The sequence below is a fragment of the Mytilus californianus genome, unplaced genomic scaffold, assembly GCF_021869535.1.
Source record: "Mytilus californianus isolate M0D057914Y unplaced genomic scaffold, xbMytCali1.0.p SCAF_2, whole genome shotgun sequence".
Classification (NCBI taxonomy): Eukaryota; Metazoa; Mollusca; class Bivalvia; order Mytilida; family Mytilidae; genus Mytilus; species Mytilus californianus.
The window spans coordinates 111,150,644-111,174,713 of NW_026262668.1; the positions used below are offsets into that span (position 1 = coordinate 111,150,644).

The following is a 24,070-nucleotide window of genomic DNA, read 5'->3' on the forward strand; positions in this document are numbered from 1 at the left end:
AGGGTGAAGGTTGGCGCCTATTAAAACGTTTTAACCCGCTGCGTTTGTTTGCACCTGTCCTAAGTCAGGAACCACACTGATGTTAAGTGGTTGTCGTTTGTTGATGTGGTTCATAAGTGTTTCTCGTTTTTATATAGATCAGACCGTTTGTTTTCCTGTTTGAATGGTCTTACACTAGTCATGTTTGGGCCCTCTATAGCTTGCTGTTCGGTGTGAGCCAAGGGTCCGTGTTGAAGGCCGTACTATGGCATAATGGTTTACTTTTACAGATTGTGACTTGGATGGAGAGTGGTCTCATTGGCTCTCATACCACATCATCTTATATCTATTGATGTATGGAATGATTGTAAGATATACATGTCAGTCTGGCAGGTTGTATCTGACCTTGATATCATTGTTCCGGTTCATTGGTGAATGTTTTTAAAAGTTGTTGTTTTTTGGTGTTTTTCTAATCCTATAAGCAATAGGTCAACTATACTTGGTGTACGGAATGTTGTAACGTGTACATGTTCGTCTGGCAGGGTTCATCTGACCTTGACCTCATTTTCATGGTTTGGTCTTTTCTTGTATACTATAAGCAATAGGTCAACTATATTTGCTTTATGTAATGATTGTAATGTGTACATGTATGTCTGGCTTGGTTTATCTGAAATGGACCTCATTTTCATCGATCATTGATAATGTTAAGTTTATGTGATACTTGTAGTAAAACTTTATCTTTTGGGCTATCAACATAAAATAAACCAGGAATAGTAAAGCAGGCGAGGCATTTCAATGTGTGCACTCTTGTTCTGTTTCAATAATTCATTCAAGTTCACCTTTTGGTAAAAAGGTCGTTCTCGATATATTTGTAGTTTTTGTATGTATGGTTAAATATTAACATTTTCGATTGCTTTTTATTTTATCTTTTGGTGTTTGTGGGTTTTTTCTCCCCTGTGACGACTTTGTGCGGCCTATGGATTGCTATCCGGCGCGTAAACTTTTTGTATAAAGCTTTATATTTCAGAGGGTAGAAGACCTGGATGCTTCATACTTTGTATACAGATGCCTTATGTTACAAAGTTTCTGTCTGTAATATGTCCATTGTCCTTGACCTCCTTTTCATGTTTCAGCGACTGCTTGAAAAGAATGTATATTTTTTCTTCATGTGAATTTCTTACTTATGAGTTACGGGATATCTATATTTGGTATACGAGTTCCTTGCAAGGTCTACATGACCGTCAGACTGGGTTCACCTGACCTCAGCCTCATTTCATGAATCAGTGAAAGTAACGAGATTAGGTCCGTTTCTTAGATACTATAGGTGGAGGGTCAACTGGATGTGGTGTATGGAATGATTGTAAGGTGCACATGTCATAGTCTGGCAGGTTTAATCTGACCTTGACCTCTTTTTCATGTTTCATTGGTTAATGTTGAGTTTTTGTATTTTGGTCTGTTTTTTTTTCTTCTAATTACTATAAGCAATAGGTCAACTATATATGAGCATAGAATGATCGTAAGGTGTACATGTCTGTCTGGCATGTATCATCTGACCTTGACCTCTTTTAAATGGTTCATTGGTCAATGTTTAGTTTTCCTAGTTAAGCCTTATTCATAGATACTATAAGCAAAAGGTCAGTTCTGTTTGGTGCTTGGAATGATTGCAAGGTGTACATATCGGTCTGTTACGTATTATCTGACCTTGAACTCATTTTCATGGTTCATTGGTCAATGTTTAGTTTTTCTGGTTAAGTCTGATTCACAGATACTATAAGCAATAGGTCAACTATATTTGGTACATGGAATGATTGTAAGGTATACATGTCTGTCTGGCATGTATCATTTGTGACATTGACCTCATTTTCATGGTTCAGTGGTCATTGTTAAGTTTTTATGGTTTGATCTGTTTTTTTTATATCAACTTATTTGGTATATGGAATGAATGTAAGGTGTACATGTCTGTCTGGCAGAGTTTACCTGAACTTTATCTTATTGGACCCGTAGTAAAACTTTTATCGTTAAGACTTTCAACATTAAATCAATCATGTTCAGTAAAGCAGACGATACATTTCAGCGTGTGCACTCTTGTTTTCAAGATGAACTACAATAAGAATTTACCCTTGATACTAATAACAAGACAACACATATTTTCCACCAACACTTTTAATAATATTACAGGTTAAATGCAACGTTATTACTCATCAACGTTGTCAAGTAAATGAGCCTTCAAGCTACCTAAATCGGAAACCCTGAGAGTACGGTATTGGGACTCAATGTTATTCTTCTGTCTAATATGCCACAAAGTTATGCATAAAAATAGCCCTACCATCAGAAGAAATGAGGAACAGCCCACTAATACTCCAATTTGGTCATGTGTGAGCCTTTTCTTGGAAGAATGTGTTTTTAGGTTTATTGCAGATTTTGTTTGGCGCTGTACTGGAATGAACATTTGCGTAAACATCTTTGATAATTTATCGGATTCTGTAATATTCTGTTGCCGTCCGTGGATATTTTCTTTCTTAAAATTTTTGTATGATTTTGAAATGGTTGTTTTGTCAGAACTTTTTGCCGCCTTTGATTTTGTGGTCAATAGTGATCGGTCTGAATGAGAAGTCCCTGTCGGATTTGTTCTTTTACTACTATTTGGAAAAGTAACTCGTATAGCTGCTGTCTGAACATTATTTTCCTCGTTCTTGATATCTGAGAATAAAAGAAGACACAGGTTTACATACGTTCTTCAAATCTACAATCTGACAATAAGATAGGACACTCACAGTAATTTTATATTCAGTGTCCTTGGTATATGAAAATTAAAGAGGAAAGAGCGAGTTAGATATGCTACTTAAAACTGTATATCTGACAATGGAATATTTTTTATTCATTGTCCTGGGTAGTTAAGAATTAAAGAAGATAGACTGAGTTAATCATGGTATTCAAACTGGACATCTGTGAATTATTGACCACAATAAGTTATGTAAAGAATGAAATAAAACATAGATATGATGATCCTTGTTCTGGATGTCTTACAATAAAATTGGAGACAGTAAAAGTTTGTTGTTAAAGCAGTATTCTGTGTAAAGGAAAGTTTTAAACAAGATATTTTAAAGTGACAAAGCCAAAGAAAACATTGATCAAAATTATTGATGGAATAGAACCTCATCCTATTTTCTTGAAACTGAGATGGTCTTTGATGGAAATTAGCCAATCAGATTTTAGTTTAGGAATGATGCAATTTTGTTTACAAAACATAAAAACACACGGTAAATACGGTTAGAAATTTAAAGAAGAAATGAAAAAGCAGGAAGACTTCCAGTAAAGCTGAAAAACAAATTGTTATGAAAATATCAAATTTTTTAATTTCTGCATTTTGTTTGACCAATCAACAGGAGAAAAGCTTTCCAAGTAATAACAGAAGACCTGAACCAAGTTTTCTTTGGCAAAGTTTTTGAAGGAAAACTTTAAAAGTGACAAGAGATGTAAAAACCATGAAAACTGAGACAATGACTTAACTTGATCCAGTAACGGTGACTGAATGTTTCTCCTTCTGAATAGCTGTAACTTAAATATCATATACAAAAAAAAAACGGTTAGAAATTTAAAACAGAACTGAAAATACAGGATGACTTCAAGTAAAACTGAAAAACTCAAATTGTTATGAACTAATGACATATAATAGGATTTCATTGAATTAGAAGGGAACAAGCAATAAGATTTACGTGCCTAAAAGTAAAATAACATGTATGATTTCTAATTTGACCAGGCTAAAACGAAGATATAGCAAAATAACAATGTAATTCTGTGCCGGAATTAATTTTTATCCTTTTTTTAATACCTGATTTTTGTTTGGTCGATTTCTAGGGAAAAAAACTTTCCTAGTGACAACAGAAGACTTTTAGTAAGTTTTTTAGTGAAAGGTTTTCTTTGGCCGAGTTTTTGATGGAAAACGTGAATACTGAATAGTGACAAAAGGTGTTAATGTTTTGAAACTGGATCTGCCTTCATTGTATTGGATACCTAAATTACATAAATGTTCTTACAAACAAAATTGTGTTGCTTGGTCTTCCAAGTGCTCCACAAAACCTCTTTCTAATTTATTAACATCTATTTTATCAGCAATCAAAGTTATTGTGAAATTACCTACTCTAGGGGCGGCGTGAATCAGATGTGGTTACTTAAAAATTCGAAAGATCTGTTAAGAGTACATACAATCTAAGTCTCTTTCCTCTTGCAATAGTATTTAAACATTTGACTTTTACACCCTTTACACTAGTATTCCCCATTCCAAAATAAGTGAAAAATTGAAAGACTTTGTCCTGCTTTTGTTTCATGAAAAAGAATGGCCAGCGTAGATAAAATTATTTTGTCGTAGGGAGGGATAAATCGTACTCTGTTACTCTGATTCAAACTAAAAATTCTCTGAAACTGACATTATCAAGATGCTTAATTTATAAGGAAAACATATTTGTTACGTTTGGAGATGTGTTTTTCAACAAACAATCGGCATTCCCACGGGAATCAACTCTGCTCCTCTTCTTGCCTACTTGTTCCTTTATTCATTAGAGGCCGACTTCATACAGGAGCTTCTTAGGAAGAATGAAAAGAAGCTATAGAATTATCCTTTAACTTCACGTTCCGCTATCTGGATGATGTCCTCTCACTAAATAAATTAAAGTTTGGTGACTATGTTGAACGCATCTATCCCATTGAACTTGAAATACAGGATACAACAGATGCAGTAAAGTCTGCCTCATATCTTGACTTACATCTAGAAATTGACATGAGGGTCGGTTGAGAACAAAAGTTTACGACAAAAGAGATGAGCTCTTAAAAGTGAACTTTCCATTTCTATGTAGCATCATTCAAGCAGCACCTGCATATGGAATATATATCTCCCAGTTGATACGATATTCCAGAGCTTTCATTTCCTATCATGATATCCTAGAGAGAGGATTGCTGCTTACAAGGAAGCCATTGTACCCAGAGTTTCAAGTGGTGAAGTTGATATATGAAAGTTCAACAATCCAAACACTTCAAAAAGCGATACCTTTATCAGGATTTATTATAGAATTATCATTAGCCATGACATCATCATTAGAGCATTTGCTTAGATGATGTCGGAGTTTTCGAGAACCCTTTTCTTAGTTTCACAAAAGTATTAAACTAATGTGCTCTACGGAAGGATTATTCATATATGGTGAAAATGTGCTGTACGGTAAGTGGCTAAGGGTATAACATTAATGTCAAAATGTATATATATATCTGTAAATAAATCCGAAAAACCTTCAGCTCCAGAAATATATCCTAAATGATACCCATCTCTTTTGCGACGTCTTCTTCCTTTGTAATACTGTGTACAAGAATCCTAAAAATAAATTATAATGATTTTATTTTATTTCCAATCATTGGTTCACGAAGAGCATAACAATAAAAATAACAACAATGATTAAAGATGGAAAAAAACGATATTTGAATAATATGTTATTAAAACAAGTCAAAGGACACTATTAAGTATTAACGAAAATATTATATGGCTCATGATATCATAATACATCATAACAGTGAGGTAAATATAAGTTTCAATAATTATGTGGAAGGTTAGCTTATATGAAATATTTCCGTTTCAAAACCTAAAACAGGGAGAAGTTAACAAGTGGATAATCAAAAACCATATGTCAAATAAAAACATAACAAAAGAAAAACAATCCATAAAAAAACATAATACACAGAAACACAGAGTGAGCAACACGAACCTCGCTAAAAATGGGATTGAACTCATGTGCTCCGGAAGGGTACATACTAGTAGTACACATAGTGTAATTCATACTAGTGGTACCCAAAGTGTAATTCATACTAGTGGTACCCATAGTGTAACTCATACAAGTGGTACCTATAGTGTTATTCATACTAGTGGTACCCATAGTGTTATTCATACTAGTGGTACCCATAGTGTTATTCATACTAGTGGTACCCATAGTGTTATTCATACTAGTAGTACACATAGTGTAATTCATACTAGTGGTACCCAAAGTGTAATTCATACTAGTGGTACCCATAGTGTTATTCATACTAGTGGTACCCATAGTGTAACTCATACAAGTCGTACCCATAGTGTAATTCATACTAGTAGTACCCATAGTGTAACTCATACTAGTGGTATCCATAGTGTAATTCATACTAGTGGTACCCATAGTGTAATTCATACTAGTGGTACCCATAGTGTTATTCATACTAGTGGTACCCATAGTGTAATTCATACTAGTGGTACCCATGGTGTAACTCATACTAGTGGTACCCACAGTGTAACTCATACTAGTGGTACCTGTATAGTGTAATTCATTGCAAATTAAATGGTCATCTTAAATGCAGTGCATGGACACCAGGAGATGAAATCTACAGGACTGACTAGCTAAATAAAATATGTGTACATGTAATTATCATACCCGTGTCATAGGCATAAAGATAACAGTGCAGGTAATTTGAAAGCAGTTGACACAAGGAGACGATGCTTTGCTTAGATGTATTCTCATTTGTTTAGTTAAATGTATTATAAATAAATATGGTAATACATCAGACGGCACAGTTCTAACGACATTTTGTAGTACTTCCGACCATGAAACAAAATTGTAAACGCCCAAATTTGTTTCAAAAGATTTCGGCAAAGGAGAAATCAATTTTATTCGAAAATCAGAAAATACTATTTTATAATAAAATTCTTCAAATGTTAATAAGACAGTCTGTCATATATCATTATTTATACATGGTTTTTTTTCGATTTTATTTGACATGTTTGTATTCGAGCCTGAAAATTCTTGCATTAAAAATTTTGATGAAAAAGTGAACACGTTGAAATTTCTTGCCTGCTTTATTGATCATGATTGAATTCATGTTAAGAAGTCTTAAAGATATGTTTAAAAACAAGCGTCACGTAAACTTAACATTTTCCGTTATCCTTGTAAATAATGTCAAGGTAAGACGATCCCTGCCAGACAGACATATACACCTTATAATAATTCCATAGACCAAACATACTTGACCTATTGCTTATAGTAACTGGGAATCGGACCAAACCGTTAAAGATAAAACATTGACAAATGAACCATGAAAATCAGGTCACGGTAAGATAAACCCTGCCAGACAGACACGTTCACTTCACAATCATTTTAAACACCAAATATACATTAGTTGACTTAATTGCATTTATTGTCTAGGAAACAGACAAATACCACAAAAACTGAACATTGACAAATGAACTATGAAAAAAGCAAAACAACAAAAATACCGAACTCCAAGGAAAATTTAAAATGGGAAGTCCCTTAACAATTGACAAAATCAAAAGCTCAAACACATCAAACGAAAGGGAAACACTTGTCATATTCCTGACATGTACATCAAACAACCTTGCACTCACCAAAATAGTTGACCTATTGCTTATAGTTTCTGAGAAGTAGCCCAAACAACAAAAACTTACCATTGACTAATGAACCATGAAATTTAAGTCCAGGTCAAATATATGCTACCAGACAGACATATGCACATTTAATACACTGGATACGTACACCAAATGTTGTTGACTTATTGCATTTAGTGTCCGAGAAACAAACATAACCTCAAAAACTTTTCATTGACCAATGAACCATGAAAATGAGGTCAAGATCAGATTAAACCTGACAGACGAACACGAAAATCTTACATGTTACTCTCATAGTTTCTGATTAAAGTAGCTCTGAGGCCAATTCACCCAACAACGTTGAAGAGAAATACTGTTGCATTTAACTTACGATAGGATTAAAACTGTTGAGAGAATATGTGTTGTCCTGATACTTTTTAGATATTTGAACCTATGTTCAGTGGGAAATAAATCCGTTTCCTCTCTATGTGGAATATTTTTATAAAATGTAATATCTTGAAGGACATTGAAACAAATCACTGGCTTTTAAATAGTTTGGTTTGGGCGGATGAAGGTAAGTCACGCACGAAATTTTAAACTTAAAATTCCATTTACTAACACTGGGTCGATACCACTACTGATGGACCGTTAGTCTACGTGGGTATCATCAGTTAAGTAGTCCGAGCTTTGGTACTGACATGATTTCTAACATACATTTCTTAAATTTCTCGTTGATAAAAAGTATTTATGTAAAATAATTTAATTGCCCTTTTAATCATTATAAATAAGATGTGGTATGAGTGCCAATAAGACAAGTCTCCATTCCAGTCACAATGTATAAAAAGTTTAACAACTATAGGTCAAATCATTAATGAAAGTGGAATAGTGAAATAATAATTCGCTTTTAGCCGCCAGTATTGTCTAATTTTGTCAAAATAAGCAAATAAATATTGATGATGAATTATTCACTTGCAAGTGAATAATTCGACCTCATTGAATCCGTATTCATGTGAACTTCACTTTAACCCCTTAGATAGAGTTGGATAATGCATGAATTGTGTGCATGTTTGATTATTTGAAGGAAAAAAATGTCAACATTGAAAGTAAACAAAGGTAATTCATTTAATTGACTGATTCGATCCTCAAAAAAATCATTCTGATACAGGTAAAAATGATGATTAACATATATTTTTAATCTTTAAATGAAATTAAATAGACCTAGAAGAATCCAATTGCACGAGTTGCGCTATCTATTTATATCTTTATTCATGTTTATATCCCTTATATGGGCATCGGTGGTTTTCGGGAGGTCAACTCGACAGTTAATTAGATGGCGTCTAGACTAAAATACACACAAAACAAAGCTACATATTATCGACCCTATGCCCTGTAAATTGTTTATTTTAGATTTTTAATAATTTGGATAAATGTTTTACATTGTTATATAACAAATATGAGAATTTGAGTCAAATCGGTGAACATGAATTTGACAGCTAGTGCCCTTTATACAATATAGACAGTGTTATTTTGACAGGAGCAAGATAACTTCGCCACAGGGCATGACAACATTAGCTGAAAAACAAGTGGTTTCTGGTCGAAAACTTGATATTGCCAGGTCAAATGTGTTGATGCCATAAAACCGACATATTATGGATTTCCCGAAGAGCTGAACAAAATGATACACACATACAAGAACATAAGGTACACTTTTGACTTTGGAACTATTATTTGAAATAGCTCAAGCATGACAAAAACAAGTTCCTTTCTTTAAAAAAAAGAAAAGCAACACGTGAACCCGGCACCGCTGACTGGTCACCAAAAATTTGCTGGTGAATTTTTGTTTGCTTTTATTTTGAAAAAAATGACTGTGAATAGAATAAGATAATGATGATGATGTTAAAACAACTATGTAATTGTATGTAGATTCTTGCACAAGTCAATTGAAAGCAATCTTTGATAGTTGTGAATAGAAAAGTGTATACATAGCTGCTACTACTTGAATTACATTTTAAGGCTCGACTACTTCATTTGTTACTTGGGAGTGTACATCATTTTTTCATAATTCTATTGCAAATCCCAGTTTCTGCAAACCGGATGCCTAATGCAAATTGCACAAACCAATCGCAATATAAATTTAAGCGCTCAGTTTGCTTTACAATCTGGATGCATTTATTTTATCTATCATACCTTCAAATTTGTTTCCTGGATGCCTTCAGTTATTCTTATACTCGTTACTGAAGCTGTCTTTACTCATGGTTGATGTTGTATAGATAAATTTAAAGTACAATTTCCATGTGAAGTGAAACCCTGTGGCATGCAACTTGTAAGAAGGTTTCGTATATTTTTCTTGAGAGTTACACACCAGCTTCATTGGGATTTCTTATATAGTGACAATTATTTTGGTCTCATAAAACATCTAAAATTTTAAGGATTTCCTGAAGTGACTTAAATCAATCCAAATATTCTACAGGAAAAGTTGGTTTTGAAGAATATCTTATTTTCAGAAGTTTTATAAATACCTGAACATACTCTCAAAAGAATCAATCTATTTAGAAAGAAATGTAGATGTAAAAAGATACCAGGATTAAAATGTTGTACGTCAGACGCTGGTTCGGTCTACAAAAGACTCATAAGTGACGCTCGAATAAAAAAAAGTAAAAAAGGCCAAATAAAGTACAAAGTTGAAAGGAATTGAGGACCCAAAATTTCGAAACAAAGGTTTCGCGGAATACATCTATGGTAATCTTTTCCTGGGTTAAGAAATCCTTAGCATTTGTCAACTGTCAAAGTTTATGATAGGACTGTCACTCAAATGAAAAAGAAAAGAGGAACAGCTAGTGATCAGAATATCTTAAGTAATGATGACCATGCTTGAAAGTCACATGTCAAGCTCTTACTGCCGTGTCCTGAATTTAGATAAGACAAGCGAAAATTCACATTCGCGAATGAAATTAATATTTATGCATGCACGTGGTTAATTATCAACATACATTCCTATTAATGAATCTTTTCCGAAAATTTAGAATATAATATCAATAAACACAAACGTCAAGAGGTATTTACTGATGGACATTTTATTTATCCAATCAATCTCTTCTTAAACTCTAACTTTCCACTATATGAATATGTTGCTATACAAAATATAAGCAGAGACTTATAAATCCATACTAAAACAGTATAAAATAATTAACGTAGTAATTTTTTTTTATGATTATTGTAAAATATTAATTACGTTTTTTGTGAGATGCAAGCATTTAAAATCCTTGTGAATTGAAACCATGCAAGTATTTTTTCATTCACTACCGTTTGAAATTTCGATACTAACTTATGTATACGCATCACTGCTCATATGTTCAATGCATATAATTTTCATAAATGTATTCACTGTTCAAACCTGTGGGACATAATACACGTATATATTACATTTTAAAATTATATTCTATTAAGGATAAATTTTAGTCTCAGTTTAAACTTAATAATTTTAATGAATATTCTCTTGGTCTGGTAGTATCTATTAACTAAATTAAATATTTTTGACAGAAAAATCCTTTTCTTTAATTATCTTTCTGCTTTTCGACCACTGTGTTTCCGACCTAAGATAAATATTTATAACAGAAATATCGTTTTGTTAATTTTCTTCATGCTTTCCGACATTTTTCCAGGCTATGATAGAAATACAAAATATCACGTGATAAACGTTCAGAAATAATCAGTTTATTCTGGGAAATTATATATTAAAAAACTATTCCCAGGTTTATTGTAACAATGCACAACAGCACGCTGTATTAAAACTATACACACAACACGTACAGAGACCGTCTCAAAGCATGAATAATATAATTGCGTTATCCATATACTTAATATTTAATAAACATCCGCATTATTAAAAACATAAATGTTTTGTCAAAAGTCAAACAGGTTCTAACATATAAATGATTTTTGACTGCAACCTAGTCTTTATTTCTTCACTATCCGATCTACAAATGAACTTTGATTGTTGAAATATAAAATGTCACGTGGTAGCCTATCCATAGAGGGGCCGTGTCAAAGACTTAGCTAGATAATTACCTGTAAATGATCGAACATTTTCGAGAAGTTCCGAGAATCTTGTTTCCGGAAATATCCGAATGGCCCATAGAAGCTACCAAAACTCACCAATATATAGGCGTGAACCCCTTAGGGGGGGGGGATGTTCACGCAACAAAATATTAGACCGAACAGCGATTCTCCATAAATAAACCAGTCACACCTTTCATCACATGTGTTGAATATACACTGGAAGGATTACAGATCTACTACTTTACATGAATATCGTTACAGTACTTACACCGTCAAACCTTTCATCGCATGTGTTAAAGGGAAACTTCGCAAAAAAATGAAAAATTGATATTATGTCCATTCTGTATAAAAAAGCTCAAATTCATATATATTAAAGTTTTATTCTGCTAGATAAGAGATCACCATCGATTTTAAATTTAGAGTATCAATTCTCTGCGTGCGGCCATTTTGACATCTTCTCGGTTTAGACACCACGATATATCTATAAACCACAAAGGACCAAAACCAACAGTAACCTAATGTAGTCGTAATTGCGTGTCGATATCTTGTCAATTGTACGGTTGTTTTATCCGACTAACAAACTTGATACGGAAAATGTAATTATTTTTTAAATAACCATGGTCTGTCGTTTTTAAAATGTTTATATGGGAATTAGTTAAAAAGTCAAAGTTCAAAGTCATAAATAAGTGTTCCGTGTAAAATTGTTTTCGAAAATCTAATTTGTTCATAATTTTTTTATGTAATAAACTTATTTAAATAAATTTTGGACCTTCCCTTATCTGATCACCAGCATGGCTAAAGGTATTACTCCCAAAGGTATTGTGAGGTGACACGTCCAGGTATTCAAGCGATTTCCTGTCGGGCTTGCAAGTTCATGCATCATTTCACTTCTGAGGGTATTGATCAGTGTACACGGCCGATAACTTGTAACTTTCCATTTTGAACTATCAGGTGTATAATATACATCTCTGTCTTGCGTGTCCGATAGTGATATACTAGTCATTACTAAACTCATACGCTTATTTATAAATAACATTTCTGGTGTAAAGAATATTATTTATGAAAATCTAAATAATTCCAAAAAAAGATTTGATAAAATAAAAATCTATTTACATATTTTTTCCAAGGGTAAATTGGGGAAAATGTAAGCATATACTCGTTGTCAATAATGAAGGACATTTTGAAACATACAAGAAATATTGATTTAACAAAAATGTACGCACTTGTCGATCATTGGTTTATACGCCTGGATAGAAAGTTACGGAACTATAGATAGTCGCAATTTAAAATATATACATGTATATTGAATATAAGAAAGAAACATACATTTTGTTTAAATTGGGGTAAAAAATTTGTAAATAGTCCACGTATGCAAACAGTATGTAATCATCGGATGTCGATGGAATATTGTATACCAAAAAAAGAAGAAGAATCAATTAGATTGTTCTCGAACAGTTGAAGAAATTCGTCATCATCACAATTGTTGGGTATAATGTATAATAATGTGAACATGGTTCTGAAAGTACCTTATGCCAAATTTCCTGTTCCGACATGCATGTAATATATATGCCACTGGACGTGCACTAATGATCCCCAAAAAGTCTATTTGAAGAAATAAAGAAACTTCACTTCGGATAGACTGATAGTAGTTGTACAAAAATGTATTAACGAATATCGTATTAACGTCTGATCAGCTAGAGGGTTGATTAATTTATTACGTTAGATTGTTGGTGAATAAGCCATTCCCAAATAGTGCACTTATGCATAAAATATTAAATAAGAGTAACATGAGAAAAAATATAAATACGAAAAGTCGCATATCTGGTAAAAAAAAGTCTCACTATCTATAGGATTTCACGTACAATTGTCATTCTTAATAGAAATAACGGACAGTCATTATAATACATGAATGACGGTACGCGGCTTTGATAAAAAGGGGTGCCGCATATTATTCATCATCAATCTATTTTTTTCAAGTTTATACTTTCCTGTTATTCTTATCAATTAACGCAGAGACATGTCACTATGCATCTCTCGTTAACAACATCAACTATATAAATATCTGAATCTGATGTGACTTACCGTTCATCTCTTGCTTTTTTTCCCCTCTTTTTTTTTGATTTGGGCATGCAGGAACATTAACATTGTTAGATATACTTATGGTACCCAGGTTGTTGTTTTTTTTGGGGGGGGGGGAGGTGGCGTGTTTGAGGTCAAGTCTATCGAAAGTTACAAAATAAGAGCGTTATATTTATAAGAATTTACAAGACGAATTATGTTCTTTGACGTAGGTTTTTTTTTTTTAGTTCAGTGATTTAAATTGAGAAAATATCTAGTCAGAATTTAAATCGTTCCGGCAATCCACCATGTAAGACTCCTCTAAAATCGTGAATTGTCATGCTTCACAATCATCAGAATTTTCTTTGCATTGGTACATTCTGTATCGGTAGTGATTAACCATGACATTTCCGGATATAACAGAGCTACTTGTATATTACCTGCATGTGGTTAGGTGTCGTCCTATGAGGTCTTACGTATACAGTTTCACATTTATAGTGGTTTCTGATATAACAAGGTTTTATGACATTAATTCACACTTCTGCATGTTCAGTATACCACATTTTTATCTTATTTTCAGACCGAAAGGGGATGTGAATATTTTTCAGGAAAAATATTCAGTATCAAAGTATCAAATTAATTTCGGGATTTTTTTTCTTTCTTGGTATTAAATAACAGAAATTTAAAGAATAAACTGCTTGTCCGATTTAGGGGTATTCTTGCCAGTTAAAACAGACTAATAATTATATGTGTATATATGTCTCTGGTATAGACATGGTTTATGAATGAATTATAAGTCTTGCAAAGGTACAAGATATAAAGCACATTGAAAATTTATTCCGCCGGTCTGTCTCCATTCAAAAATAGGGAAAGTTGACATTAAATTGGTTCTGTCTTTTTTTTAAACATCGTTCGTCAAATAGCTTAAGTATTATAAGTTGTGAGACTTAGAATATTTTAATAAGGACATTCCCGATTATGTATAATTTTTTTTTATGTTTTTCACACCTGAAAAGAATATTTGTTCGTAATTATTCGAATCCATTCCAAGAAGGACCTTAAATTTCCTGTCAAATTTTTAAACATCTTTTTTTTCAAATAGCTGAAGTATTTATGAGTTGTGAGATTTAAAATATTTTGATGAGAACATTAATTCCTGAATATGTAAATAAAGATCGCTTTGGATGGACCAAATTATATAATTGCAATTGGTAATGATCTATTTCAAATATTCAAGGTTACCGATTCTAATTTGAAATAGTACAATTTTTAGTTCATACACTCGTGTTTAGAGGGCTATTATTATTTAAAAATTTATTCAATTAAATTAATTCAGTATTTCATGGTTACAAAAATAGTCAGCGGTCATAATTCATTTACAACTGAGCTTACGCAAAATATAAAAATATACGACGGCTATCCAGTTATTGTGCCACCTTATTACTCCCCTAAATTAATTTTAATTCTTTTTTATATTTTCTGTGTCTAAAACTATCACTCCCGTTTATCATTCATACGAAATGTTGTTCACACCTGGAACGGTGAACCGTGACGGCTAAAATTCACTGAGTGAAGATCAAAAGATTAGAATTCCAGAATGCTAATCTTTTAATTACCTTGAGTTTAACCACGCATTCAACATTCACTAAGTGTCACAGAACAATACACATAGTATTTACACAGTACAAGCAGGAAATGTTTGCTAGACTGAAGCAAAAAGGTCAGAATACAAACATGTATTTTTAATACACTATCAATCATGTCAGTTTCATATGTTTGTTTAAGGTATTTGTCGGAAAAAAATCATAAAAATTTTCTATTGTATGATTTACTTTTATTACTAAAATTCGTATCAAAAATCCTTAAAACATAAATCCTACAATTTAATTTTAAAAGTTGCACGGCTATCACTTTACTTTCTTTATTTTTAGTTGGTTAATAGCTACACCAAAAATCGTCGATGCGCTTTAAATCGCGTTATTAGATGGTTAACGAACAAGACTTAAATGAGATTAATTCAACTCCCGGCATGCAAAAAGACTTAAACTACGTCACAGAAGTCAGGAAGTTCGAATAGATAAAATTAATAATTCCCAATTTTCTTCTTTATTAGTTTTCATATCCAAATAAAACTTGGTGAATATGTTTTTTATGGTATTATGAAAATAATAAGATGATAAGTGAAAAATCGCGAATTTTCCCTTTAAATGTACACTTCTTCTTCTTTCAGTTTCCGCACTCCATCATAATATTGATGACTATGTGCCGTGCATGCGTGGGTAGAATTTACAAATATATATTTACATCAAATTTTAAATAAAGAAATAATAACTTGTTTTTGATTTTCACTGTACATATAAGATAAAACTATTTACAAGGTGTTACAATTACATGGTGTAGTATTGGTTGAGAACAGATGTAGGAATCTGTTCTCTGAAGGCTTCAACTGTGGTGCATTGGACAGCAGTAACTGGTAAAAGGTTCCATTGGATGATTGTCCATGGATATAATGAAAATTTATATGAGTCTTTTTTTGCCTGTATGTGCCTGAATGAGTGACTATGAGTGTATTGTCTTGTGCGACTGTCTGATGGTATTAACAAGTTCGTGGGGTATATTGCTACTTGGTGGTGTATGATTTTGAAGAGAAATATAAGTCTTGTTCTTATTCTTCTAAGTTCAAGTGTTGGCCAGTTGAGATGGTTAAGCATGTTTGTCACAGAGCTGGTGTTATGTTATCGATTGCATGTATACCTGGCTGCACGTCTTTGGACCATTTCTATTTGTGATTTTTGTGATTTTGTATGTGGGTCCCAGATGCAGCTACCATACTCTAGCTTTGGTCTCACAAGTGAGATATAGGCCTTTTCTTTAACTGACTGTGAGCTGACTTTAAGGTTTCTTTTGATAAAATTAAGTTGTTTAGTTGCATTTGCTGTGATGTTATTTATATGTTTGTTAAATTTTAAATCAGTTTGTATTGTTAAGCCAAGATATTTAGTAGATGTTTCTTGGTGCAAAGTGTGCCCATGTAAGATGTAATCATATGGGAGAGGGGTTTTCTTTGTTGTTACTTGGAGGACTGAACACTTGTCCGGATGGAAGGACATGAGCCAGTCCTCTTCCCACTTTGCTGCTGCTGTTAGGTCTTCTTGTAATTTTTCTGAGTCATGTTTATTTTTTATGGTTTTGTAAATAATGCTGTCATCTGCGAAAAGTCTAAGAGTGCCATGTTTAATATATTCATTCAGGTCGTTTATGTACACCAGGAATAGGATGGGACCTAGTACCGTTCCTTGCGGTACTCCTGATGTGACATGTATTTGTTCAGATTTTGTGCCTTCCAGTAATACCGTTTGTGTGCGAAGTGTGAGAAAGTCTTCTATCCATTTCAATGTTTTGTTGTCGACACCATAGTGTTTAACACTGAAAGGATAAAGAACTACTACTATACATGAATATCGTTACATTACCTACCCCGTCACACCTTTCATCACGTGTTAAATGTACACTGGAAGGATTACAGAACTACTACTATACATGAATATCGTTTCATTACTTACCCTGGCACACCTTTCATCACAAGTGTTAATTGTACACTGGAAGGATTACAGAAATACTACTATACATGAGAATCGTTACAGTACTTACCCCGTCACACCTTTCATCACATGTGTTAAATGTACACTGGAAGGATACAGAACTACTACTATACATGAATATCATTACCATTACTTACCCCGTCACACCTTTCATCACAAGTGCTAATTGTACACTGGAAGGATTACAGAAATACTACTATACATGAGAATCGTTACAGTACTTACCCCGTCACACCTTTCATCACATGTGTTAAATGTACACTGGAAGGATATAGAACTACTACTATACAACATGAAAGACTTGAAGTATGGACTTCTTGCAACCAGACCGTCTGTTACAAAACCTTCTTCACTCTTCAAAACATAACCATCACCACATCTGTACCAAACATTTAATTCAATATAAAGCTTTTTTATAATTGTGGCTACTTTGATTGGGTTAATACCTTTTTACAGTCTCAAGTGTAAACACAACTTGTTTTCTTCAATGAAAAGTAAGTCAGCATGAAAACGAGTTAATAAAAAAAATGAATGCGAAGGACGTTCTTAACCAAGACTAAAATTATATCGAAAAATAAAAACTACATATTGTCTCAAATATACAGTTTGACTCATAAAGGTGCAAGATGTCCTTACCCACAAAAATGTACATACAAAAATAGACATTTGCATTATTTATCAAAATTGTCATTAACTGCATTCAATGTTTAGCACTGAAAAACAAGTTTATTTAATGGACTATAAACAAATTGTTGCAAAATCACTCAAAGTCACTCCAAGTATAGTATCCAGCCTCTTAATAAACAAAAATATATATAGATTCACCATTTTTCGGACATCAGTGACGCCGTGGGCGAAACAAAAATCAGGAGAAATTAACCCTACCTCCTTGTTGGATGTTATAAATATGCTACTTACCCCGATCGCAAAAAGGAGTATTTATGACTTGAGCCTTCTGCAACTCCGTCGCAATGGACAACTTTAAAACCTTTCTCTGTGGCTGCACCTACAGTAACAAGTAAATGACAATAATATTAACTTGTCCAATTATTCTATTGGCACAGTTCATGGTATCATCAAGCAAGGATGAATCACATAAATCCTCGCGCTCTTTTACTTTATCAAAGTTACATTTGTCACGGAAGAAGTAAAATATCACAACCATTTCATATTCATTTTTTAAGATAAGTGTATCTTTTTATTGATCACCGAAACATTAGACTTCTGCAATTCTACTATGCTACTGAAAACATAAATGAAATGATCACTTACCAGACATTGTTATCACCAGTCGTATTTTTGTTCTGAAACCTATATTTCCGGTAATTGTGCGTCCCAAGACATCCTGAACTTCCATAGAAAATGCTGAGTTTGCAGTATGTCCAAGATGCGTCTGTAACTGTTTCGTTGGAATCAAACTAAATGGTACATAAAACGCAATCAAGCAACTACTTTAGTATGCATTCCAATTCTACACAGTCAGTCACATCTATCCTGTCATTCGTCCATCCATACATAAGATTTGTTATAAGTGGTTATGTATTTACATACAGAATTTCAAAAAACATAGAAAAACACAAAAACTAATTTTACCATAGACATATACAATATATGCACATTGTCGGAAAATATAAGTTTTATTTGTACGAGCTTAATAACTGACAGGACGAAAAGCGAGGACAGGCTCGCCGAGCTTTTCTCCTGTTTCGTAGCAAGCACAAAGAAATTGTATATTTCCGAAAATGTTCATATATTGTTTTCATCCTGCAATTTACACCAGGAACTTCAAAGTTTGTTTAAATCCAGATAGTTGTCTCTGATTTTTCAAAGAAATCGACAGTTTAAACGCGGACCGAGAAGAGGACCCAAAAATAAACGAATACACAAAAAGAAATATTCACATAACCGTTTGCTCAATATGGAAGCGGAGTAACAGGAGACTTTATTTGTATGAGTACTGTACAAATGAAGCAAAAATGTATTTCTGTACCTGTTATATGTACAATAGTTGGCTGATTAAAGAATAAAATAGAATAGTTTACATATATTATATACATGTAAATAAATAAGATATACATACGATCTGGTTACTGTTATGACTGACGACACACTGTCGTTGTGAGAATCATATGTACACGTTACAATGTATTTGTCAACAATACGTTGAATTCCGGATTCGTCGATGGATGATATCTCGAGGGTGACATGGTAAGCATTGGAGTTGGCCTTTTTCTAACAAAAAAAAAATATGATATATGATTAAAAAGCAACTACCATACGATTTGATCTTGGTTGTTTGAACACAATATTGTTATTTATTATTTTTTCTTAAAATAAAAAAATATAAAGATTGTTGGTTTCTGTAAATCAAAAATCATAAAACTTCATACCAAAGAAAAACAAGAGTGCACACGCTGAAATGTCTCGCCTTCTTTACTAATCATTGATATTATGTTGATAGTCCTAAATATAAAGCTTTATTACAACTGTCACATAAACTTAACATTAACCAAGTAAACTAAACATTGACCAATGAACCATGAAAATGAGGTCAAGGTCAGATGAACCATGCTAGGCAGGCATGTACAGCTAACAATTCTTCCATACAACAAATATAGTTGACCTATTGCTTATAGTTTAAGAAAAACAGACGAAAACACAAAAACTTAACACTGAGCAATGAACCTTGAAAATGAGGTCAAGGTCAAATAAAACCTGCGTGACTGACATATAGATCATAAAATATTTCCATACACCAAATATAGTTGAACTATTGCATATAGTATTAGAAAAAAAGACCAAAACTCAAAAACTTAACTTTGACCACTGAACCATGAAAATGAGGTCAAGGTAAGATGACACCTGCCAGCTAGACATGTACACCTTACAATCATTCCATACGCCAAATATAGCTGACCTATTGCATGCAGTATTAGAAAAAAAGACCAAAACTCAAAAACTTAACTTTGACCACTGAACCATGAAAATGAGGTCAAGGTCAGATGACACCTGCCAGCTAGACATGTACACCTTACAATCATTCCATACACCAAATATAGTAGACCTATTGCATACAGTATAAGAAAAACAGACCAAAACACAAAAACTTAACTATAACCACTGAACCATGAAAATGAGGTCAAGGTCAGACGACACCTGCCAGTTGGACATGTACACCTTACAGTCCTTCCATACACCGAATATACTAGACCTATTGCTTATAGTATCTGAGATATGGACTTGACCACGAAAACTTAACCTTGTTCACTGATCCATGAAATGAGGTCGAGGTCAAGTGAAAACTGTCTGACGGGCATGAGGACCTTGCAAGGTACGCACATACCAAATATAGTTATCCTATTACTTATAATAAGAGAGAATTTAACATTACAAAAAATCTGAACTTTTTTTTCAAGTAGTCACTGAACCATGAAAATGAGGTCAAGGACATTGGACATGTGACTGACGGAAACTTCGTAACATGAGGCATCCATATACAAAGTATGAAGCATCCAGGTCTTCCATCTTCTAAAATATAAAGCTTTTAAGAAGTAAGCTAACGCCGCCGCCGCCGCCGCCGCCGCCGTAGCCGCCGCCGCCGGATCGCTATCCCTATGTCGAGCTTTCTGCGACAAAAGTCGCAGGCTCGACAAAAACGACTGAAATCCACACTATATAAGTTTTACTGCACCAACTTGAAGTGGCTGACCGATACGATATGTCTGTTTCTCAACTCACTAGAGACATGTTTCAAAAGTTCGCGGTCTTAGATCTTTAGACACCACAATAGTTGCCTGATCTGTAAATTTACCAATTATTTCCTATTCCAGATTGTGGCATTTTGACTGCATGAGAATTTGCTTGGGAGGTGAAGCATGCTTAGCATGTCGACGCACCCAGTCTGGCTCCTTTTTGGAGTTCGTATGATTCCCGCAATTTGTTTTTTTACCGTGAGTTGTATTTTCTTAATGAATTTATGAGATTTTAACATCTGTTAACTAGTGTTGCTTCTAATAAACTGTCTGAGAAAAGTATGACCTTGTGTAATGTCAAAATATGAGAATCTAGAGGATGTAGAACCATTGAAAAATGTATGACCTTGTGCAATGCCAAAATACAAGAATCGACAGAAAGTAGAATCATGAGTGTTCATAATTATATAGCAAAACATATAATCAGATATGTTTTATTTTAATAAAGTATCAGTTGGTATCGATAAAGACAATACTCAAAGATCTTACTACATTGTTAACTTGAAAACATTTGAAGAATAAGTTTATTCAAATGATCGATCAAAAAATGAGGCGGACGATTCCAAAGGGATAGTCATTAGTCGAAAACGAACTGACAATGCCATGGCAAAAACCAAATAAAGACAAAATGAAAACCAAGTCTACAAAACAAAGTATAAAAAACTAAAGAGGGAGCAACACCAACCCCACCAAAAACCGGGGTGATCTCAGGTGCTTCGGAAGTGATCGTAACTAAGAATACGGGCATTATAAACCACACCACCGTAAAATCAGGGTATGATTTCCCGTTTTTAATAAAGTTTTGACATGAGCAGCATAACTTCCGAACCAAATATTAGCGTGAATGAATTTAGTAATGGTTTTAACTTATTTGTAGTAACGAAATCGCCGACTTATTAATTTACCATAATATGAATAGATTATTGAAATATGATTAAAACGTCACTACAGACACGGGCATGGCAAACGAGTTCGAAAATATACACAGTGTAAGAAGTGACGAAAGGAACATCACCGTTCCAAAAAAAGATTAACCATAGCAAATAAAAAATCGTCTTTCTTTTGTATAGAGTTTCCGCGTGAAACTGAAATACAAGATGTTGTTTGTTTTAACGGATTATAAAATACTAGTATCTAGAAATTGACACTCGTAAAATTTGACCACAAGTGTTTTTCCACTGCATTACCCTCCGACTTTTTGGAAAATGTGAAAAACTTTTAACCAAACAGAAAAAGGGGGTCGGCAATCCAGTCAACAAGTACTTGGGTATATGATATGTGAAAATGGGTATTTTGCAGAAAACAAAAGAAATTCCGCGTAAAACTATATTTTGGTTGATTACAAATGTCTTTTCATCTACTTTTTTACTAAATGGATACGTATCTGGTTCGGGTTTAACATACACGAACCTTCCTACAAGACAGACCTGGGGTGAATTACATGCCAAAGTAAATAATTACATTTCAATTACATTGATTTTCAAATGTAATTAATTACATCACAAGTACATTGATTTTCAAATGTAGTTAATTACATTACAATTACATTGCCAATGTAATTAATTACATTTCAATTACTTTTATCCAAAGACATGTAAGAACTATATCATTTAGAATAAAATCATGAAAATAACAACGGCTAGAATAGAATGAAACTTATATAAACATATATACTGGTACGTTCACTTTTTAACAACGAAAACATTTGAACAAGATTTGTTTAAAAAAAAGTTTTCAAATTTCTAACGTCATTTGTAATATTAAATCAACATTAGATTTTCAATGCTGATTATTTGATTGCATTTCTTATTTTTAGAGGAAAACAATTTAAAAAGATTTATATATATATATATATATATATATTTAAAGATCCAGATTAATTTCTTTAAATTTCAAGTTTCTACTAAAAATGTTAATTTATATTTTAAAGGTTTTCTTATGTACCTCATGTGAATTTTGACGTAACTTTAAAGCTTTCATTCATTACAGAAGAGAAATGATCGCATTTTTTAGGTATTTATCACAAGTCAAAATTGTCAAGTATATTGGACTCCATTCTTGTGTGTTTTGACTGTTGTATTCAAAATTTTATAGAAAGTGTTTAAATAATATCCATTTGTACAGATTTTAACATATAAATATGATGGTTGAAAAAAACATTGCCTTTTGGCATTTTAATCAAGGGACAAACTTGTACCTGTACTTCATAATTAGTCAAGTGAAAGGAATAACCCTTAGGCTAAGATTATTGTTAATTGTTAGAACAACATATTTACAAATAATAATTGTATGTAAATAATTTGGTATTGTTTTTAATTTTTAGATTTTTTATGTAAACGTGTGAAAAATTTATGAAATAAATACAAATGAAGATTATTATATATGCTATAATGATTAATAAAATATATTGAGGAATGTTATATTTTTTATCATGATAAATGTTTAAAAAGTATAAAGAAAAATGAAAGTACCAGGTGCATACTAAATGAAGGAAAAAAAATACAAGTTGCATCAGAAAAGTCAATTTAAAAAAAAAAATCCATGTAATTATTTAAATGTAATTCAAAGTAATTAAAAAGTAATTCATAATTACATGGCAAAAAGGCAATGTAATTCATTACTTTCAATTACATTTTTAATTACCCCAGGTCTGCTACAAGAAACGATTAATCTGTTATCCTTTTACACTTACTTATATAATTGTGTTGTATGAAATGATAAATTTTCAAAATGACCTCAAAATAAATTATTAAAAGTGGTATCGAGAGGTTATGTGTTGATCTGATCACCTGCATACGGCTAATATCTAGTCGTTGACTGGGTTCAAGGATTACAGATACTCTATTTAATCTGAAAACAATTGTGTTATCAAGTAACATTTTAGAAGAGTATCTGTAGTCCTTGAAGCCAGTCGATAAATTTATATTGCTTAATGATTTCTAAATTGGAACCAAGATTTTCATTTTTGTATTATAGTGTTTTATGCAGTGAGACAAGATAATCGGCGACGCCGGACTTGAAGTAGGATAATGACGAGACCAGTTTGGTACCTAACACGGAAAAGTCAAGTATTTACAGATAATGCCGAGACCACTTTGGTACCAAATACGGAGAAGCTAAGTATACACAGAAATAATGTATAACATTCAGTGACTATATCAGGCTAGCTCTGAGTTTCATCATCTTCTGATCAAGCTTTTTACCTACGTTAAAAGATATTTACAGTGATGGAC

General features: G+C 32.9%; 1 protein-coding gene across 5 annotated transcripts in view; it reads right to left on the reverse strand.

Moving 5' to 3' along the window:
• Positions 1-2,135: 2,135 nt before the first annotated feature.
• The window catches only part of LOC127728591 (ankyrin-1-like), a 53,471-nt gene continuing 31,536 nt past the window's right edge, over positions 2,136-24,070 (reverse strand). For 3 of the 5 annotated variants that reach the window (XM_052236114.1, XM_052236113.1, XM_052236115.1), the window contains exons 5-10: positions 19,166-19,317; positions 18,358-18,503; positions 18,004-18,091; positions 17,311-17,464; positions 5,260-5,341; positions 2,136-2,679 (exon numbers count right to left, since the gene is read on the reverse strand). In XM_052236114.1, the coding sequence (XP_052092074.1) occupies positions 2,174-2,679; positions 5,260-5,341; positions 17,311-17,464; positions 18,004-18,091; positions 18,358-18,503; positions 19,166-19,317 (1,128 nt within the window). In that variant the 3' untranslated portion in view covers positions 2,136-2,173. Of the gene's footprint in view, positions 2,680-5,259; positions 5,342-16,960; positions 16,981-17,222; positions 17,244-17,310; positions 17,465-18,003; positions 18,092-18,357; positions 18,504-19,165; positions 19,318-24,070 lie in introns of those variants that run through there. The other 2 variants (XR_007994193.1, XR_007994194.1) reach the window with 2 other exon arrangements.